At 40.9% G+C, this 21,931-nt stretch overlaps 1 protein-coding gene and 1 non-coding gene across 2 annotated transcripts in view; one reads left to right on the forward strand and one right to left on the reverse strand.

The window, feature by feature from the left end:
- Positions 1-3,581, reverse strand: part of HAAO (3-hydroxyanthranilate 3,4-dioxygenase) — a 32,181-nt gene extending 28,600 nt beyond the window's left edge. Inside the window, exons 1-2 of the mRNA XM_050316468.1 lie at positions 3,406-3,581; positions 468-546 (exon numbers count right to left, since the gene is read on the reverse strand). Coding sequence (XP_050172425.1) covers positions 468-546; positions 3,406-3,485 — 159 coding nt within the window. The 5' untranslated portion in view covers positions 3,486-3,581. The remainder of the gene's footprint in view (positions 1-467; positions 547-3,405) is intronic.
- Positions 3,582-8,647: 5,066 nt separating this feature from the next.
- Positions 8,648-8,741, forward strand: TRNAI-UAU (transfer RNA isoleucine (anticodon UAU)). The gene is made up of 2 exons: positions 8,648-8,685; positions 8,706-8,741. It is a non-coding gene; the product is annotated as a tRNA-Ile (tRNA).
- The last annotated feature ends 13,190 nt before the right edge of the window (positions 8,742-21,931 follow it).

The raw sequence follows: 21,931 nt of genomic DNA on the forward strand, positions 1-21,931 counted from the left end.
ACCTGAATGAAAGCTGAAATGCTGATAATTTGCACGAAGTCCAGAAAAAATGTAATTTCTAGTGAATTAAAATATTTAGTTTTGATTTTTGAATGTCAAACTTACTTTTGAAACATAGATCGATCTTCTGCAATAAAATATCACTTTAAAAATATTGATATCTTTCCAAAGTTTTGTTCCAAAATGTTGATGTGAGACATTTTGATGTGTCAGAATACTTTCTCTAATTTCCTGTTGGAAATGAATTATAGCAAAACAGATCTGATCTCATGTGCTTGTTTCAAAGGAAATGCACAGATGGTGTATGGTTCTGGTGAATGATTCTGTTGAAGTCTATGAATAGATCTAATAAATACAACATCACTGAGTCTGGTGTTGCTAATTTGTAGCTGTACCTTCAAAAGTAGCTGCATTTTAATCATTACAGATCAATTAAATCAAAACAATATAAACAACCTAGATGTTACCTCTTCTCCTTCTTCAATATGATAATCCTTCCTTTCATTTGGCCCTCCAACAAACATCACATTTAATTGATAGCGATGCCTAGAAAAGAAAGTGACATTTTAAAGCTACCTCTAGTCATGATGTTATTTATTTAATTTATTTTTTAAAATTCTATTAGGACAGTGAGTCAAGAAAACAGTGTTGAGTGAAAAGCAACATCCTGAACGAGAAGTCAAAAGACCTTGGATGCATCTCTCTGCTCTGTCACTATCCTGTTGGGTGATCTGAGGCCAACTACCTCCCTCCTGGTGTTTCAGTGCCTCCAGATATGAAAAGGGGACAACAACAGCTCCCAACTGTGAAAAGGAGTTTGAAATGTGAGTATAAAGAATGCTACATAAAAGACAGGAAAGAGGAAAATGGATCTTCAACCTGAGCTGATTATGTAAAGATAAAACTCTTTCAAAAGTTAATAAAGTAAAAACACATTTTTCCCCCATAGTGGTAGAATTACCAGAGATACTGGTAATTCCTACCAGATGGTAGGAATTATCAGCTAATTTCTCTTCTATTTATACTGATTTTGCTAACCTGGAACATTACAATAGTTTCATTGTGGTTGTGGCTAATTCAAGGAATGGGATTCCAGGCCCTTTCTTAACTCTACCTCTTTAAGAGCCCCAGTGAGCCCTTCTCTCAGCTGTCATAAAGAATAGCTATCACCCCAATTACCTATCAGTCCATTTACACTAATAAAGAGGTAAGGCAACAGGTTTTTCTTCGCTAAAAAAACTCTAAATTAGGACTGTTCTCTGGGATTCAAAATTTGTTCTTAGGTCTCATTATGGTAAGCATCATATTCTGAATTCAGAAGAATAGCTTTAGAAATACTTTTAAAAATCAGCTATGTCAAAGAGTTTTGATTTTGTACTAACTGCTCCTTGTTGAGGTTAAAAAGCATCTAAACTTGTAAAATTAACATGAATAATTAAAATACAATGTAAGAGCTGCAATTTAATTAGATGTATCTTTTTCTTGACTTTGGTAAAGCTCTAAACAGGAAGTGCTTCAGGAGTTGAGGTTTTCTTTTGAAAATCCAAATAAGTATTTAAAAATTTTGATTTTCTCGAGTGTATGGAACATAACTTAATAAAAGCTTGAAAGCCATAATACCTTTAGACATCCAAAGTCCTACTGATTTGCTCTAAGACCTAGTTTTTAACTTTTAATTCTTTCTTAAAACATAGGATTTTAAATTACTTAAATGTTGTGAGGTGCTTGCCTTCCAGTGAGGCAGCAGGAGGCAGTGAGAAGATTGCCTTGCAAATCTTTGCTCAGCATATAAAGGATGAAGCCTTTAAAAAAATGTTGGAAATCTATTGATTGCTTCTTGGAAAATTGCCCAAAAATTTTTGGAAAATCCTGAAAACATCTAGGTAGCACCAGAGGCAGATGATGAGAGACTCAGAACCCATGCAGTAGATGGTTTTTCTTTCCTCTTATGTAGGCTAATGTTAGGTTGGAAAAATGGATGATTTTTTTTTTTTAAAGCTATGCAATTTTATCACAAAAAGTGTTTCTTGTTTCACTGTGGCTTCCTGCAGTGTTTCTGGGGAAGACCATTGATAGAATGTCCCACTTGAAAGTTACTGAAGGATTATATAGAACTTCTGGTAGGTTGCACAGTGAAGTAATAACAAAAAAGGTTCAACCTACTGACAAAGAAAGAAATTAAAATACTAAAATTTTACCATTGGTAAGCTTTAGAAATGGACATGCTTTACAAAATGCTTCTAATCAATTTTGAAAATGAAAGGAATGAAAACGCCCATAACAGGAAGATGATTCCCTCGTTCTCTCCCATTGTGAAACTATGTAGTGCTTCAAGCTTCAAATTTTTCAGTTCAACATACAATTGTAGTCTCAACACAGACATGGCAGTGAGGATGTGCTCTTTACCTTTTCTTTGCCTTGCAACCATTGCTTTGAAAAGTAACCCTTGCACCTGTGAATGGAAGATAACATCATGGCTACAGAATTGCCTATTCAGCTTTTCATTAAAGATAGCACTTCAGGATAGGGCAAGAAGCATATTCTTTGATGTTTCTTTAATGATTAAAATTATTAAGTAAGATTTTTTTAAACATAATTAAGAAAAATTTCTTTTAATTTCTTTATAAAACCTGAGTCTATATTTTAGACAAAATATGTTGTCCTCAGCTTCACTGGCAAAAGAAATCCTCGCTAATGTTTTGACTAGAAGGTGCGATGCATTGGACAATTTACATTGGAATTTATGCACAAGCTTTGACACTGACAATATGCATAGTGTACAACTGCGTAACACCCACACTTTTTCTCTTATATTAGCTGTCTCATTCAGCATATAGTCCATAGCTTTTAAACTGCCTCTTCAGCTTCCCCTACCCTACTGACAGCGCTGGAAATGCCCTGGAAACCTGCTCCTCCAGTGCCCTTACTGTTCCTTTCTCCTTGTTTTCAGATATATACCACTAGTTTTGATTGCTCCTGCAGCTTTGGCTCCTCTGTGATGTTGGAATGATTTGCAGCAGCTCTATCAGGTTGTAATTCAGTAACACTAATCTGTTAGCTATATTTTATTGTTTGTGGCTGTGATGCTGTCTCCTATGATTTCTAGGAGTTTACTGTCACAGAACCTGACACAAATTCTCTTAACTCAGTCTCACTGCCTACAAGAGATTTCGAGTTGAGGCAAGTATCTTGTATTCAGGTTGATCTTTGCAGCTTCTGCCGAGTCACAACAAAACAGATTTCAGCCACTTTCTGTTCTTCAAAAAAGCATTCTGACTGCAGTCTGACAAGGAATTACAGTTCCTTAATAATCTTTACCATGTTATGCAATTTTGCAGCTTCCTCTTATAGCTAAAAATATTTATATATCTAATAAATTGGTAAAATAAATCTTCATTTACTTACATAAGCTTATTGCAAACAGGTGGCAAAAAGGCAGTTTTGTTTTCTTCTATCCATTTGTTCACATTCACAAGAAGCTCCATGGTCCACCAGCTATGAAACTTTTGACTTAGATATTACAGTTTGCAGAGTGCTCTTTCTGTGAGCAATCTGCATGTGATTCCACCCCCAGTGCTTAGCGGTTGGCTGGCAGAAGAGGTGTCTTCAGGCTTCAGTGTCAAAGGGGACAGGTCCATCAGCCAAAGGTTATTTTGTAGAGTACTAATGCTCCAACAGCTTAGCTAATAATTGACTAGTGTTTTTAAAATATATATTTTCATCGGAGACTGTTTTTTGCCCACAGGAGGTTTTTTGATTCTCTTTACTGCATCAACTGGGGTGTGTATGTTACCTCTCTACAAAAATTGCCTGGTTACACAGAGTGAGAAAAATGTGCAAAGCTTGGGCCTCTCTGGGATCTTCTGCCAAATAACAGAAGTACAGATGTCTCCTGCATTTTTAAGACCGAAGGCAGCTGTGTATAAATGCTCATTTTAATTTGATCACTCTTTGCCAATGTTGTAGCAGGGCTTGTCGGAGAGCTGAACCTGGTTCTGTGATGCCCTTTGGGAAAGTGCAGCATATTGCCATCAAATTGTCAGGCAAACAAGAAACTGAGAAGCACTGGGCATCCCAGTTCTGTATTAGCCTTTCTTCCCTCACTAGTTTCTGTTCAACGCCTACACAGTTGCTACAGGATTGCTCACTGTGTTTCCCCACCACCCTCAAATTTTTAATAAGCAATCATACAAACATTTTTTTCAAACTCCAAACACATGAAATGGCTGGTAAACAAAAAACCCTAAGACACTACAATATTTTAGCTCTTTGGTCTTGACATAGCTGAGTCTTCTGCTTATATCTACACCGTGCTTAGTGGGTGAATGTGTCTGGGTTTATAGTTGTATTACGATTTGGTTAAAAGTGAGTGGTTGTATCCTCCATGGTTTGCACATATGGGCAATACAGGTATGGGACTAAAGAGTCAGCATGCTGAACAGTATAAATTTGGGAGTTCTTTACCTTATACCATTGTAATTTTACAATGGAAAAAAGTAATGGAGTATGAATTTGAATTAATACCATTTAATTATTCAAGTATGTAATTCTGTTTTCCTTTCATCTCTACTGTTTCTTTGCAGGTTAAACTCATTCTGTAACTGATAGTACAAACACAATGGGACTGGCAATAATTTCCTCTGAAATAAGTCCAAAGTAATTATTATTTCATTCAATTATACAACACCACCACCACATTATTTATTTAGCACAAGAAATTTCTACCAACAGAATGGCTGTGGTGAGACTCCAGCACACAACAAACTCATTAGGCTGTTTCTGGACTTACAGACAGGTACCTTCTGATAGTTTTTGTTCTGTAGGCTGCTGGCACACTATTTAGCTGTGAAGGAAAGAGAGCTTATATTTAAAATGCACTTTCACTTAAGGGATTATGACCCAGCCTCACGGGACTGGAGAACTGAAGGCACTCTATCTTAATGATCACGGTTTTGTCAAGTTTTACTTCATCATTAGTAACATGTATCGCAGAGCAGGACTCCATTTGTTGGGCATGAAAGCCAAGGTACTGTACAAAGCCACAGTAGGAAAACCAACAGATCCTGGAATTGGTTGAGCCAATCCTTTTTCACCACAGTATTAATGTGCCAGTTCTAACTGCGGGCTGTTGTCCACAACCCCTACTCTAATCCCTCATCTCCACCTTTTTTTTCCACTAGGCAGAATACAAGCTACTATTACTTGCAGAATAAACTTCTTCAGTTGCAGGCTGATAAATCCATTTCGTGGCTGGAGTTAAGTATGAAAATTTAGACTTACTCAGGGAGGAAACACGATTCACTTAAAAAGTTCACCATTAGTATGATGCTGAGGCTATTATTACAGGGTAGCATTTTCTGCAACTTTTTGAAATCAACAGGTTTTCAAAAATGCAATTAGTGGCCTCTTCATGTATGTAACAGTGGGGCTAAGAAATCATCTGCATGGCAGGAAAGTACTGGGCCATGAAATGTTACTTCTGTGAAGTGTATTGGAGAGGCAAAGGAAAGAACCAGTGTTGCAGTCTCTGTGAGATCCAGATAAACACATACACCTCATGAACTGACTGGGGCCTGGATTTTTCTGGCTAGTCTGCTTCCCAGTGACTCTTCACATCCATCAAAGCCTGTTTCAACAGCTGAGGTTTCTGTTCTACCGTTTGGCTCAGATCCTTCCCTTTTTGTAAAGTTAAGGACTCTATTTGTCAACTTTCGCTTTGCAAGAGTACTGAAACACAAAACTGCTACATCGAAATAATACATCTTTTGCACTGAGAGTGCAGAAAAGAAGTGTTAAGTGGAAAAACCCTGAGTTTAGGACAACACCTACTTTATTTTTCTACTTTCTTCAACCACCAGGTCTACTAGAGACCTAAATTTACAAGCTGATGTCCAGAAAGCAGGATACGTTAACAAAAAGCAAAAGCTAAATATTGTGTTTCTAGTTAGAAGGAGTACAAAGGCCAGGGTTCATTGGCCGGATTTTTATCTGTATAAAGTGATATTTGGTCATATAATTTTTTTAACTATACTCCCTATACTAATTTTTTTTTTTTGTTCACCTAAAGAAGATGATAAAGACCTAGAATGGTTTAGAGCCCCTGGGAACAGGAGACAGAAACAGATCATAAAGCCAGCAAGTGTGGATACTGCCTCCTCCACTCAGTTCATTCTACTCTTGAGCAAACAACATTGTGAAAATTGGCTCTTAAACCTTGGTTTTTTTCACACTTAGTGCTAAGAAGTATTCTGAAAAATCTTCACTGGGGAGGTTTGCCTTTGCCTGCAACTTGAAGACAAAAGTCCTTTCAGTATCATTTTAACTTGGCTGTTCTGTCCTTGTGCAATACTGAGACTGATTTATATATGCTGGTGTTAAAAAAATGGAGCTACAATGAAGTGAGATTCTGCAAGCAGTAAGGAGGAAGTAACTTTCTTCACCATTATGACAGCTTTAACTTCTGTTTTTTACATTTTCTTTTTTTCCCCTTCTTTTAGTATTGCAAAGAAATGAAAAAGGAAGACATGAATATGACTAAATAATTAATTTCAACCTGTTGAATACACTTCCTATTTTTGGTCAATTCTGTGCTTTTTTTGTTTGATCTTTGAGAACAAACACCAATTAAGTACTCAAAAATAAAATTATTTGTATTAAAAAAACTCCTCCATAGTTGCTGAAAACAACAATTCCAATCAGTAACAAGCTTATTACTTGAACCCTTGTACAGTTATGTTCCCACAAAGTGATATGGCCAAATTTCTCCACTATATTCATAAACATACTATCAAAAGTATGCTAGAATCCTCACCATTATCACTGTTACTTTTATGGGAAAGCTGATTAGTATACAACAAGCAATCATTATCATCTCTATAAATACTAAAATTAGAGTCTTTCTTGCCTAAGGTTAAATCTGCAATAAAGAGCTTCTCTCTATGTTCACAGCTTCAGTTCTGAGTTTTTCTGGCATTCTTGTGTTTGCCAAAAAGGCCCTTGTTTGGATGAAATTATGTTCACAGCAATCTTTCTGTGGTATAGAACATTTTGTTAGTATAATGATGCACTGTTAAGGGCAATGCAGGCTGCTGCCGTTTTCTGGTATGCCAACTAAATGTGATGATGGAAAATTTCTTCAAGAAATGAACTGTCAGTTTTCTCTTTTCCCCATGCCAGCCACCTTCATCAAGGGCCAGATACAGCAATTGCATGCCACTTCACCTGTCAGTGGTGTATGCCACTGAAATATATTTTAGGTAATGCCCACAGTAATACTAACAGCAGAACAACTTTCTTGACAAGTGAGACTCAACTCCTCTCCATTCAAAGCAGTCTCAAAAAAGTGTCAGCTCATTTATGGATCGGGGAGGGGAGGAGTTAATGGAGCCACACAGAACTGCCACTCAGTCTGCCAAAAGTAGCTGGGAGATCCAGGAGATTTACTTAAACTGGCTGAGTGCCTGTCACCTGCTGCTGGGCCATCAATAGTTCATTTTTAGAGGCCATGGAAATCCAAGCCCTGTGTAGCACTTTCTACAACCATCCACCCTGTAAGGAAATTCCCAGAACTTGTTCCTTTGTCCCCAGTAAAGTCACTGCAGAAAGGAAAACACTATTTAGTGCTTAAGTCAGTAATACAACAGAGCAGTCTAGGGAAGTAAATATGGCAGCAATGCTAACCATGAGTAGAAAAAAAAAGTATGTTTCTGTCTCAACTGTGTAACTGTTGGAGCATTGCTTGGATTTAAGTATCTTCTAGTGCCAATTATGCTTACCATCTTCTTGCCAAATAAAGCTAAGACAGATCTGACTGCAAAATAAATTCATGTTAGATGTATACTTTCGACAATAACCGTGTAGGGTTGAACAAACACACGTTTGGGAAGCGCCAGGCATCCCTGGTGCCGCACACAGCACGCAGGCTGCAGAGCCCCGGGGCGCGCAGGCAGCGATGCTACACACACCGTCATTGAGTTCCCTGACAGTAGCCGGATGCTTTTCTCAGCAGCCTGGGCCTGAGCGCGACAGACGGTGCATTTCCTTCCCACGGCTGCAGATGGGCTGACCCAGCGGCCAATGCCTTTTAACCCAAGGGCGTCAGGAGGCTCGGACTCGCACGACCCGGGGCCGCGGCTTGTGTGCCTCGCGGCACTGCGTGGGCCGCCCCACCCCGCAGCAGAGCGGAGCTGAGCCAGGTTCGGCCAGGTCTCTGCCGCCGCTGTTCCGTCACCTGCTGCCGGCCAGGCCGCCCTGCCCCGCCCCGCTGGGGGCGGCCGCGCTCCCCGCCCCTCCCCGCCCGGCGGCCCCGCCCGCGCGGCGCAGGGGGCCGGGCTGTGCCCGCCGGCCCTGGGGCCGCCCTGTCCGCCCAGCGGGGAGCCCGCGGGCGGGGGGGTTGTTCCGGCGCTGCAGCCTCTCCTCCCTGCCGTGCTCGGGGGCGCCGCCTACCCCGAGCGGCGCAGCTCCCGTCAGGTCCCTGTTGAGGTCACCCCGCCGCTGTACGGCCCCTAACGACGGGAGCGCAGCTGGGGCAGGACAGTGGGGTGGCCCAAGGCCGCCCCCCAGATCACCGTGCAGGCGGCTGTGCGCCCTTCCCATGCCGGGGCCGAGCGAGCCCTTGATAAAGCGTTCGGGAGGCGATGGTGTCAGGGCTCCAGTGGCGCAATCGGTTAGCGCGCGGTACTTATACAGCAGTACAAAGCCGAGCAATGCCGAGGTTGTGAGTTCGAGCCTCACCTGGAGCACACAGCTTTTTGGGAGGGAGAGCGGGCTTTTTTGGGACCTGGTGGCGCTCCGGAGGGAGGAAGACAAAAGCGAAGGGAAAAATTATGCAGCCGTGGCGGCAGCGTGGGCCCGCTGGGGAGGGGGCACTCCCAGCGCCCCGGGAAGTGGCTGGGTCTGGTCCCGCCGCCAGCGACGGCGGGGGGCGCGCAGTGGCACCACGTGCACGGGGGTGTGTGGCCCCACTGAGGCTCTGTGGGTTTGGCGTGTTCAGAGCAGCCTCTCAGGGCACAGGAAAAAACGTGTTCCTGGTAAGAGCTGCTTGGGAGTGAGAACTCGCTGGAAATAGGGGTTATTTTATACCGTGTTGTTTAATACGGAGTGCAAGTAAACACCGACTGGTGCGATCACTACAGCTGAAGGGCGACAACACCTCCTCCTTTGTCGGTGACGGATCTTTGCTCATTACCTCAGTAACGCTTTACGAATGTGTGGGCAACAACAGGAAGGAAAATAATTAAAATAATTTCTGATTTCACCATTTAAGAAAGGCAGCAGGGCCGTGGGAGAAAGGGCAGCTTCCTGACAGAGAAGGTTGGGGGACACTACGTGAATGTTTGGGCCCAGGTCTTGTGAACTCACACCTGTGTTAACATCTAGTCTGCTGCTTTCGCAGTGCAATTTATATCAAAAAGTTCAGTGAGGCCCTCAAGATCATGCAGCCAGAGGTGCCTTGATTGCCCAGATCAGCCCTTTAGCATCCGTACTGCAGGCCTTAACTCCCTGAAGTGCCACTTGCAGGTTTTTAACTACCCCTTCACTGCTCTAATTACGATTTTATCCCTTTTGAATTTTGCATTAACTTCTCTGATTTCAGTGCTAGTGCCAGTGCTGCCTGAAGCATGCACCATGTCAGTATAAGGAAGTCTAAAGCAACAACAGAGATCTGTAATGTATCAACGAGTGAATAAAGTTCATCTTCCACTTGCAGTGTTTCACATTTTTCTCCTTCATACACGATATCCATTTCCCAGTGCTGAGGAGTACAGACAGTACAGAGGAGTATCTGCAGAGGTACTGGAAACACTATAAAATGAAAATGCTGCTTCTGTGTAACTGGGGAAAAAATCCACAGAACTCTTAGTAGAGGGAGATGGACTCCATTCCCTGGACAGAGACCTCTTAGGAAACTTGAGTGGGGACAGTGCTGCTTGCTTTCCCCCTTGTGCCTCCACGAACAGACAGAAGCTCCTGCGCTCTCTCACCAAGGAGGAACTGCTAGTTTAGCATTTGGGGTCTTGCTGTGGCATGCTAGGTGGGTGATTGTTCAATTTTTACCACATTCAAGGTGCATGAAGAGGATGTTTCTCGTTCCCTCCACAGCAGTTTTGCAATGTGCCTGTGCAGTACCAGAGAGCAGCCAAGACATGCTTTGGGAGCACACGGTGCTATGGCCTTCTCAACAAGATCTCCTTCATTCCCTTGGTCATTACCTAGGCTTTTACTCTACCTGCAAGATGATTTTTGTCTTGACTCTGGAAAAAAAGTAAAAAGCGATAAAAATCCCTATGTGAGGTGACACTTGTTTGCATTCCTGCCCCTCCTGATGGCCTACTGTTCCTGACCTGAGGGAAATGTTTCAAGATGGACATTTCACACTGAAAATCATGCTAAACCAGGGCAATTTATGGAGATTTAGTAGAAATCCCTGTAAAATGAGAATGTTATTTATCTAATAGGTGTTTATGATATGAAGTGAATCGAGGGCTTTGTGAGGGAGGCAGGGTTGTCAAGAAAGATGGGATAAGCCCTGTTGGAGCAGCACAGCTGGCAGTGGGTGCCTGGGCAGGGATGTGCTGGGGTCTCTTCCTGCCCCAGCACATGGCAATGCTGCTGTGGGGCTCCACAGATCTGGGGAGGAAGGGTGCCATGCAGGGTTGAGGTCAATGACTCTGCCTCATTTCCTTGGGAGCTGCTGTGGGGAGGAGGAGGAGGTGAGCCCAGCTACCCTTGGGAGAGCAGCTGTGCTCAGGGAGGGGATGAGGCTCGGGCCTGGGCAGGAATTCTCCAGAGTGCGTGTGGGAAGCCTCTCCTTGTGAGATGCTGAGCTGGGCAGCCATGGTGCCGCTGGCATAGCCTGAGCAGCTCTGATCAGGTGTAGTGTGGAGTGATTAGGCCTGTTACTTGCATTTGCAATTTTTTCCCCAAAATTAGGCATTCTTACAGGCTTAAGAAAGTTTATGTTTTTATTATGCTAAGTTGATTTTTTTAGTGGGCTTTTTGCTTTAGGATTGTTGGTTATTGCTTTAATGCTAGTTAGTAGTGGCTTATGTTTACAAATGTGTGTATGTATGTGTATCAAATACATGTATGCATAAAGAGACCTATACACCATTATGGGAGAGCTCCCAATTGTCTGTGTGTTAGTGCTCTTCTTATTTTCTAAATCCTTAATGTAGGCACATAGATTTGGAAAACACCTGTGTGTGAGGGATGCAAAGTACCAGCTGCACTAATGTGATCTGAGAGGTAATCTCTTCTTCCTCCTCCCTCTTCTTCCCCAGATAGTAAAGTGGTTCACCTGTGCCTCGTTTTAGCCAACTGCCAGAGCTTGTTCTCCCTGTGAGCCACTTCCCAGTGTTTATTACTGTCCTTGTAGATGGTAGCTGGGGGAGATTTGGTCCAAGTCTGGGGATTGCTGTCGGCTGGCAAGGGGCTTGGATGGGCTGTGGCTACTCCTGGAACTCCATTCAGGAGGAAAGGCTTCCCCATGGTGAGTCTTCCATGCTGCCTGATTTATCTAGGGGCCTGCCTCTTCTAGTCTATGCCATGGTCTCTATTTCTGTGTTAATTTGTCTGGTGTGGGTAGTATACCCATAGGCCTTTATCTTCCTAACTGCTGAAATCCCTCCAGGGTGCTTTCTAAAAAGTACCCTCTTCTTAAAATTTGTGTTGCCCTTCCTTTAATGTTGATCATGGACTATGTCTACTCTAGAGGCTTCTTCTGGCTGCTCTGACTCTGCTTTCCACTGACTGTGGAAAGAAAGTAGACCTGCTTCTAGACATAGAGAAACTTGACATGTGCTGCTTATTTATGGAAAGAGAATTTACAAAGATGTAGCTATTGCCTGATCTTGGAGAATTAATAATAATCAGGTTAGGTAGCAGGGTTTGTGTTTATCCCTATGTGATCTTGCTCAAACAGGGAGTCCCACTGGGTTGGGAGCTATAGGAAAAGTAAAGACAGGCTCATGCAGGATAGACCTTCGACTTTTATTTCTAGGAGTGGCAACTTTTGTTCTGGCATGTTAATACAGTTTTGCTGTTTGTGAGGCCCTTAAGTGTTTGCTTAATTTAAGTTTCTTTGACTGTAACAGTATAGAACTTTCCATACTGCTTGGGCTTGGGTATCCTAACAAATGTCTATAAAAGCCTGCGATAAAGACTTGGCCCACCTAACTGTTACAAAACTGAAGTAATAAATTCTTTAAGTCTTTAAGTCTTTGCAAATAGTTAACAGACAAAAAGAGCCTGCTTCTTAACAGCTTTTTCCAATAGATGGCACTGTGGTCCCGCAGAGCGAGAAGGAAAACTCGAAGCAAAACATTCCCAGACGTCCTAAAAATAGAAACCACTTGCCAAATGCTCTGTTGTACACAGAGCGGAGCAGAGAACAATAGGCCAAAATTCCGAGGGTTGCTTAGAAAACAAAGTCCACTGGAGGTATAGACGCATTTTGGTTTGGTTTTGGGTTCCCCCATTACCTTTGTATGCAACATATTGAGGAGCTTTCTGAGGTTAAAATCTGTTGATATTGTTTGGAATAGCAGAGGTGAATAGCATGTATCATGTGTTTTAAGTCTGCACGAATTCAGTAGTGTGTCAATGTGCCAGTGTAGCAGACCTGACTTAGGTTCTCTTAAATGAATGTTTTGAACAACAGCTGGTGTTAAAGGCTTTTGTCCAGGTCTGCCCAAAGTCCAGGTGGCTGCTTCCCACTGTGGATGCCCCTGCTATTGGAGGTATTGGGCTTGGAAACAGTGGCTGGGGGAGAGGAATGAAGTGTAGGTGTTTGCAAATTGTGTGGAAGAGCACTTTGAAGCCAAACAGAAATTCGCTACTTCTGTGAGGGGAAAGATAAGATAAGGGTGGGGAGGAAAGGGAAAAAAAAAATTAGATGTTCACATTGAAGCCTCTTTGGGAAAGAGAACAGCTGAGAAATGAAGGGGACAGTGGGGTTGATACAGGCCGACAGAAGGAGGGAAGAATTTGTGAGAGGAGTAGAAAAGCAAAGGAAAATAAAGGAGGGGACAAAGAGGGAGACAGGTAGAAAAACATGGTTAAGGAAGCTTTAAAAAAATTTAAAAGATCATTCTGTCTGGCTGTAGCTATATGAATGTGCTGCTCATGAGTAAGTGAAAAATAAATGTTTGCTAGTCAAGCCATCCTAAGATGAAGTTGCTGTAGAAAGCAAATTGGCCTTTATGTTTTGCTTAAGCAAAGAGGGATCTCAAGAGGCAGGTTTTTCTTCTGTGTGTTTTGAGTGGTTACTTTAGTGTGGCAATATAAGAGACCCCTTGGTCTCTCTAGGGTTTGAAGTTGGTGTTGGGAGGGTTAGAGAGCTCAGCCTCCTGGTTTGGAAAAGGAAGGAAATGGACAATCAGTACTGCATTTTGTGCTTATTTAATTTTCTTGCTTATGCTGAGTTTGCTGTGTTAGCCTCTGCTTTTAAGGTGGAAAAAGACTCTTGGTTTCTTGAAATAGTTTTGGTACAGCCTAAATATTGGAAACCTTGGAAAAGTCTCAAAATACAGCAAAACAAACTAAACCAAACCCAGAGGAAGAACGAGCTGGGGAAGTGACTGAAATGGAAGGGGATAGTCAGGGAGTCTGTAATTACAAATTTTGAGGAAGGGATGCTCACTTGAAGTAGGCAATTGAGCCTATAGTGACTACTTTAGTTCAGAGGTCTTGATACATGGGGTAGCAGATTTATGGTAATACTTCTCTCTCTTGTACTATGTGTATAATAATATATACTTATGAAGACTGTGGAAGAGGATAAACTCAGTAGCTTTAAAACATTTGTCTTCTGAAAATTAGGTGTCAAATTCTTGAGAGAGTTGTGCTGGAGATTGTGTGGCTGTATGGTGTAACTTAGAGACTTAAGTGGTTTTCTGGTTTTGTGAAGGGAGGCTGTCAATCCATAAAAATGAACATTCAAAATCACTTGCAAGGTTTCAGAGTCAGTTGACTTCACTGCTTGCATTTATTTTACATTTATCTTACCTATTGAAATGGGAATGAAAGTTTGTTAGCTGTACATCTTAAGTTTGGGTGCTTTTAAACATGCCATTTGAAAGAAAAGTTTAAAGAGGGATATACATTATCTTTAAGGAAAGTCACATCATACTTACGTCAGTACATTTAAAAGCCATTTAATATTAAAAAACTGTTAACAACGTAAGTTTATGTAGCTTTGTCAGTGAGCTGTAATTTTTTTCTTTTGTACATTTTTACATGACATGGAAGGGAAAATATGTCCATCTAGGGACGTGTGTCTGTATTAAGTGCCTGGATCGAGGGTTGGGAAGCTAATCTCGTGTGCTCTGGGCTGCTCTCTCCACTGACTGTCTTCTGCACCACCTTCCACCTCCAAAGATATCTCAAAAGATAAACGGTTGCCTTGAAGCTAGCACCATTTTAGGGAAGGTGGGAAGAACCCATCCAGATGTTTCCCTCCCCACCTGCATTTCCACATATTCCCAACTGCCTCCTGAGGGGTTCAGCTTGTCTCAGCTTTGGTCAAATGCTCCTAAGGGTTTTACACTGCAACACAAGATCCACACCGGTCACCTCGTCTCAGTGCAGCTGTGACTGTGCTCCTGTTGAGTGGCAGGAGGTTGTTGCACATCTTGAGGTGGCTCAAGAGAGTCTATGGGGACAAGAATGGCTGTTGTGTGGTAGAAACTTGGGCCAACTCAGTGGCCAAAGTGTTTCTTGGTCCTGACACCTCAGGAGTGCTTGTTCCTACTTGTTTGGTGGCTATGTCCAATTGAAATCAGTGCCAATAAAAATTGCCTCCATTCAGACCTATTAAGGTGCTTGTATATGTTTTTAATATTCTAATAACTTTGAAAATTTGAGTCCTAATACTGAACTGTTTTCAAGGCCTATAGTAGCCTAAATATGCTGCTGTGACTGATGCACGTATCTGATTGTGTCTGTCATTCTCATTTAGCTGTTCTGCACTTGCAGTGTAACCTAGCCAAAAAAAAATGCTTACTGCTATTTATTATAATAAAGGAAATTCTTGGTGTGGTTGTATCATTATTCCTCATATTCTTAACATATAGTATCTTTGAAAACCCTTTTTTTTTTTGAGTTGGAGACTTGTGTTTTGTTAGGGGTACTAGAAGTGCTATGATGTGTTTCTGTGTTTGAAGGCAAATTTCTTTAATAGAAAAATAGGATACTTGCCCCATTTTGTGTAGGTTCCTAGTAACCTTAGCCCTTTGACAGGATTCTTAAAACACTTGGACAAATTTTCAGAGCTCTTTATGAATGCCTGCCTGATGCTGATGTTTTTCTGCCCAATTCTAAGTATCTGGGTGTTGTAAGGGATATCTAGGAAACAGAACCCCTATTGCAAATGTAATGTATTGGAAGTATTCTTGTAGTAACTCCTCTGTAATCTGATTACCTCTGAAAGTATATGCCAAACTGTAAATGAATCTAAATTGGGGTGACTGTTTTTCAAGTGTAGTATAAAGTATAATACAAGTGGGTGCGTTTTCACTGATGTCAGTGAATTTGCTTCATGTTCCATAAGAGGATAAAGATTGGCACAAAGTAATGGGAAGCTTATGTCTGGCTGCAAGGAAACCAGGAAATTCATGGGGCTTTAAAGTATGACCCACAGCAATAGTCGGTATGTGTGATTCTTGGCGTGAGTCAGCAGTAAATACTAGTTGAAAACAGAAGCTCAAATTATAGGGTAAATAATTCAGACCAAAATGGGGGCCTGCTTATGCATTCATGATAAAGGAAGTGGAAGTAGAGCCACAAAATACAATTGCTGGGAAGAACGGCAGCAGTTTGGAACAGGCACAGTTAAAACTGTGGAAATTGTCCTCCTGGATGACACTTGAATTCAGAAGGGCATAATGTTCTCCTTTGTATATGTGTACACTGACCAGTAAATCATCTGAAGACTGGTGGCCTGACAGGCATAATTTTGGAGGGGCCTTTATGTTCTGTGGCCACTGGGTGGGAGGATATAATCAGCATAATGCTCCACATCTCTGGCTTGACTTTTAAAAAGTTTGTACTTAATTGTTTTTCTCATCTTTCACTTTGCATTTTATTTATTATTTAAATAGCTAGCTTTAACCGCTGATATAAGGCAGTGTCCTTTTCTCCTACTCTAAACATAGAGAACCATCTAAGCAATGTTCTTACATGCCATTTGATATGATAACATTTTACCTTCTGGAAAAAAAAATGTAGCCAAGGTAGTCCCAACAGATGTGTTTTGCTAGCACCGTGGCTGATCTGGCTTCCATTTGCTTTAGAATGAGGAGTATCTTCAGAAGTCAGACAGTTCCCTCCCACAAGTGAGATGCAAATAAAGGTAAATAGCAGAATGAACCATTACAACAGTAAGTTTCATTGCTTGGGCGTCTTTAAATTACTCAAGCATAGATTGCCTTGGCTTATTGTACCAGGCTTTTTGAACTTGGATGAGGTATTGCTGTTGTGTGACCTCTGTAGAGCCAGGAGCTGAGGGGGGACAGCCATCAGCACTGATCCAGTGTGACCTGTGGGGAGCTGTTGCTTCAAGATTGCTTCCTTCTGTAGTGGGATAATTAGAAAACTACAATTCCTTGATATCTCCAGTGAATGCTGGTTTGAAATACACAATGGACTGTATTTAATTTTTATATGGAATATTTCTACTTATTAAGTTGTTTGTTTTCTCTGGAAGCTAATTCGTGGGATAATGGGGTGAAAATTCCTGTAACTTACTCCATTAAATGACTGCTGGACAATGTAAGAAAGTGGGGTTTAAGGGTCAGTTTGGAAAGTAACTTAGACCAGAAGTTTCCAATAACAATTGTGGCTTGGATACAGTTGAAATAAGAACAACACATCTAAATTCAATCATACTTGCATTGGGTAACTATCACTAATCACAGAGTAGATGTGAACAACATGCATTGGAGACTAACAAGTCAGATTCTGAAAGAAAATTATAACTGATACAGACAAACTGGGTAAAAAACTGGTAGTGATCACAAACTATGAAAGTGCTGGTCTTAGCTGTCTCACTCAATAAATAATCCTGAAGGGATATTAGCAGCATTAGTAGTAGCAGCATTTAGCCATCTGGCTCGGCTTCTGTGGGAAGTTTAAAAAGAATAAAATACCACTGTTAGTGGAACTGCATCTATTGAAATCATAGGAGAACTTGGCCCTGCCTTTTCATGTTCCCATTCATTGTGTGCTGTACATCCTGTGCTTGGATCTCTTGTCATCATTTGATTGGGCAGATGTTTCCTTGATGTTCATGGACCACCAGTGGCCTGTGAAGTCCTAATCCGTGGTCAGTTCAAGTAACCATGTATCAGTCTAACCATGCTGGTGGTGTGCAAGAAGCCTTGAGGTGACCTCAGACCTACAAACCTTTGTCCTGTAGTACTGGTGGCTGCAGCTTCAAGCTTGTATTGCCCACTGCACTGTGCACAAAAAGAAAAAAAAAAAAGAAAAAAAAAAGAAAAAAAAAAAAGGCTGTTTCTGTCTCTTGTGTAATCAAGTCTTCTGACTTTACTGTTCCTTGGCTTGGAATTGTAAACATGAGTGTTGATCTGGCAAAAATGCTTTTTGCTCATTCTTTACTGAGTGGGTATTTATGAGCTAGTTGGACTAAATGAGTCTTTGCTTTAGCTGTGTCCCTGTTGACTGCGTTTCCCACGCACGCTGTTTGTGTCTTGTTTTACTGATAAACTCTCATCTTGTGTTGGTATAAAATTCAAAAATTTTCAACTGAAGTGTAAAAGGTCAGCATACTACATCTAATTTTTTAGCTGACATTTTTTCCTAAAATTTTACTTTCTTCATCCTACAAGAAAATGAAGTTAAAGATGAATTTTTAATTCTCCTAACAAAGGCTTTTTTGCCTCTTCTTAGTGCTACTGCTAGAACTAAAACTGTCTTGAAATACATAGTTGAAAGTATTTCTTGGTATGTGATTCATATCCTAATCAAACTGACAGACATCAATGGAGCACTTACAAGTTTATGCTTGAATTAAGTCCAGTAAAATGCTTCTGGAATCTCCTGGTAATTTCCTTTTATCAATGTAAGTGATGCAGCATGAATTCATCATAATTACTGTGGTGCTGCACCAAATTAGATGGTATGATTGAAGCTGAATTTGTTCAGTGGATTTTTTTTTTAAGAAATGAGAGATAACAAAGAGGGAGGCTGTGTAGCATTCATCACTTGATGAGTTTGTTTATCCTCTTGTATATAGAAGAGACCTATTTATTCTGTACAGTGTTCCCCATTAGATGGCTTATAATCTTTTCAAAGTGATTATTAACCCCTATTCTAATAGAGTAGTGATATAATTCTGTTCTTGCTCCAGTAAAAGGCATAGACAAATCAGGCTTGTGCTGTTAAGCATCTGTGTCTGGTAAAGCCATGGGGGTCTGAATTTGGTGCCGTGGCTCACATGCTTGGTTTGTTGACACTGATAGAAATTGAGATCAGTGTCTGCTCAGCTAAGCAGAGTTGTTTCAGATTCATAACTGGTGAAAAGGGAACAGAAATATCTGGCATGCACTTTAAAGAGCTTATCCTACTACAACACTTTGTCTTGTTTACCTGAGAAGTGCTAATCAAACAGCAGAGCAGAGGGCATGAATGTCAAACTGCTTCCTGGGTAACAGTTGTGCAAGACAGACTGTGCTACGTGAGGGCTCTGTACACCTACCTAAATTTAGTTACCACAGCTAATCTAGGTCACAGTGAAAATGACATTGTGGTACATTCACATGAGTTCTTGTGGTTTTGGTTTGTTGGTTTGTTTTTTTTTTCCTGTTTAGTGACTTTTGCTAGGCGAACAACTTTGGTTTGGCCCACAGATGAAAAATCTTGTCTTTTGGCAAACTGGATATGAATTTTAGCAGTTAAAGCAGTCCATATGAATCATTTGGGATGGAGGACAACTTTTTATTCTGGGGCTAGATGTGGAGAAATAAAAAACAATTAAAAATATGGACTCTAGAGTTTTCCAACAAGTCTACCACCTTTGATTGCAGCCCTGGAACACCAGCCCAAGCTGCTGGAGGGAGCTGCTGGTGTCTGCCCTGATGCGCAACTTTCCTTTGCGCATAACCAGAGGAACCTGCAGGCTTGGAGGTCCTATTTGAGAGTTATCACTATGCATTAAACTTTACTGTGGGGGCCTGCTGTTGAGAGGGGCAACCTTCTGCAAGGCTACGGTGCTGCTTTGTGCACAGCAAGTGGAGACATCAATTTATTACCTAGGACTGGGTGGCCAGCCCTTTAGAAGGAATTTTTTAGAGCTATTGAATACAGTTGATCTTGTATCTGTATGCACAAATGCTTGATTCAAAAATATTGGTCACTCGTCCTCAGATGGATCAGATTAAACACGTCTAAATAGCTTTGAATGCTCAAAAGCCTGTATGTAAGTCAGTCTTTGGAAATAGCAATTAGACTATGAATACAAGCAAATTTCAGCAGATGGCAGCATTGCACTCTGTAACTTCATTTTTCCGGCAGTGGTTTTGCAACTCCTTAGTATTTGGGCTAGTTGGAGGCTGCCAGCTAAGCAGTAATACAAAACCACTTCTAAAATGTTTTGAAATACAGGTTTTTGTAGATTATGATAATCGGGTATTGTTTCATATGGAAAATAAAACTGTGCCACATATGAAAATATTGTAACAAAAATGCAATGCAAGTACACCTAAGTATCTTCTGTTAACTCTTTAAATAACTGCTTGGAGACAGAGAGAGGATGTTCGATAGAAATATTCTTCTTTGTCAAAATTTTAGCAAATCCCTTAAAGATGCAAGAGTTCAAAATGGAACGATGAGTGGTGAGCTTATGAATGACTTCCTGCATATTGTGTCTTTAAAACTACAACACTCTTCCCCATTCCTCCTTTAGAAAAAAACATGCTGACTTTCTTAGTACTTTTTGTACTTTACCTTTTAAACAACTTGCAACCTGATCATGAGTCCTTAACTAGTCAGTGGATATACTCTCGTTAGAAGTTATCAACTCTTTGGCAGTGTTCAAGGTTCAGATGCAATAGCTAATTTTTGTCTCTGATACTCAAGAATATTGCATTGTGTACAAAGCCCAGGTTTGATTGTACATTCAGTCTGGTTGACTGGAGAGGTTGTTTCCGCCTGCCTCACCTTCCCTGTTGATTCATGGGAGTTCCAGTGAGACTGTGGAGGAAGTTAAAGTTGTTCCTTCTGTGAAAGGAAAGGGTTGTGTTCAGAGACCTCTTCAGAAAAAACCTTCTACTTTCAGATAGTTATCTGTCTGTGATGTGCTACTCTATACATAATCCTAAACTGCATAAGAGAATACACCCAAAAAATAAATCTCTTAGGAAGAATATAATGCTATTCTTAGACTTGGCACAAGATTCAGTTGGAGAGTGCTGCATTGCAACCAGCTATCACTGATGTAAATGGCAACACTAAACCCAAAGCTATAATAAATAGAAACTAGGTCAACCACTGACCATTCAGAAAGAGGTCTGGAACTGTTGTGTGGAAAAAAGTATATTGATATCAATTAAGTTAGTAGTCTCTTCAGGAAACTTTGTGCACCTACTTCAGAGTTTGGCTTCAGGGTAAATGAAGAAACCTTTGTCCTTTCTCTCTCCTTTCATTTTTTCCCCCTGTAGAACAAAATAATAGTATAGGTAAGCAGAAGTGCAGATTGACTCATTTGGGTTACACTCTATTAATACAGTTCTGTCTTTTGGCATACCAGTTAATCACAAGATTTTGACTAAAAGAAAAAAAGGCAACAGAATAATTCAAAGTAGGATACTACAGGTACCAGAGTATTTTGCCAAAATGCATGTTTTTTTCAGCTGAATGCTGTCTAGATGTGACTGTCTCAGTATTCTGGAAGAAGTTAAGCATATGAAAATCTTACTTGCTTGGGAGAATTCAGGAACATCAGCATCATGGGAACTGGGATTTTGAAGTTAGGGGGCTCCTCATACTAATCACATCCTCAAAACACGATCTGGTGATCAGAATCATGCACGCTTGTTTTTTCCCCTCAAACAACATAAAGGCATTAGTGAACAAAGGTTTTGTGTTATGTACTAGAAATGTGTGGCAGGGGACTTTTGGCCTACCTGGACTTCTGTTGCAACTTGAGCAGAGCAGTAAGAGTTGGATTTAGTTTCCTGTGTTCATCAACAGTTAAATGGAGCTTGCATAAGCCTGTTTAAAACAAAAAGTAAAATAAACAAACAAAAGCTTAGTTGATGTTGCAGGAGGAAGTCCTTTGAAAATATTAGTAAATGTAGTATTTTATCTTTCAAGGTGCCTTGAGATACTGAGATTCATTGGCATCTGTGTATATACTGTGAAAGGGTATCTTTCATCTCAGTCACATTTTAAAGCTTTGGCATGGCAATTTGGGATACTTTGAATAGAGTCATGCATTACTTTCTGCTCTCTACAGTTAAAGACATAGAATTGTTGTATTCTAGTGCAAGAGAACGATGTGTGCTTTGTAAAAAGGAGGCAGTATTGTTTCTCTGGTGTAGTAACATCCCGCTCCCCAAAATGGGGAGGGGAGAGGTGCTCTCTATGTCTGCCTTTCCAAAGGTCTTGCAGAAAGCCAAATAAATGTCAGGAGTTTTTTTGGTCTTGGAATTAAATCAGACCATCCATCTCCTACTTCTGTTTGGATATTAAGTTTGTGAGATAAGTCACTCTAAGACAGCATTCACAGATCACTTAAGAGTGTTGTATAATTTATTTTTTTTTCAAATGAGACACAAAGACTTAAAAAACCCAAACAAAATGGCAAACCCCATTAGCCACAGAAGTGAAGTCTCACTTTGACAGACTTGTCCTTCCAGCTGTGTGTTCTGTCTTCCTTGCTGTGTTAGGACGAGCAGTTCTGGGGAAGGCAACT

Source organism: Myiozetetes cayanensis, unplaced genomic scaffold (assembly GCF_022539395.1).
Source record: "Myiozetetes cayanensis isolate MyiCay16 unplaced genomic scaffold, myiCay2020 scf2-11, whole genome shotgun sequence".
NCBI classification, from domain to species: Eukaryota; Metazoa; Chordata; class Aves; order Passeriformes; family Tyrannidae; genus Myiozetetes; species Myiozetetes cayanensis.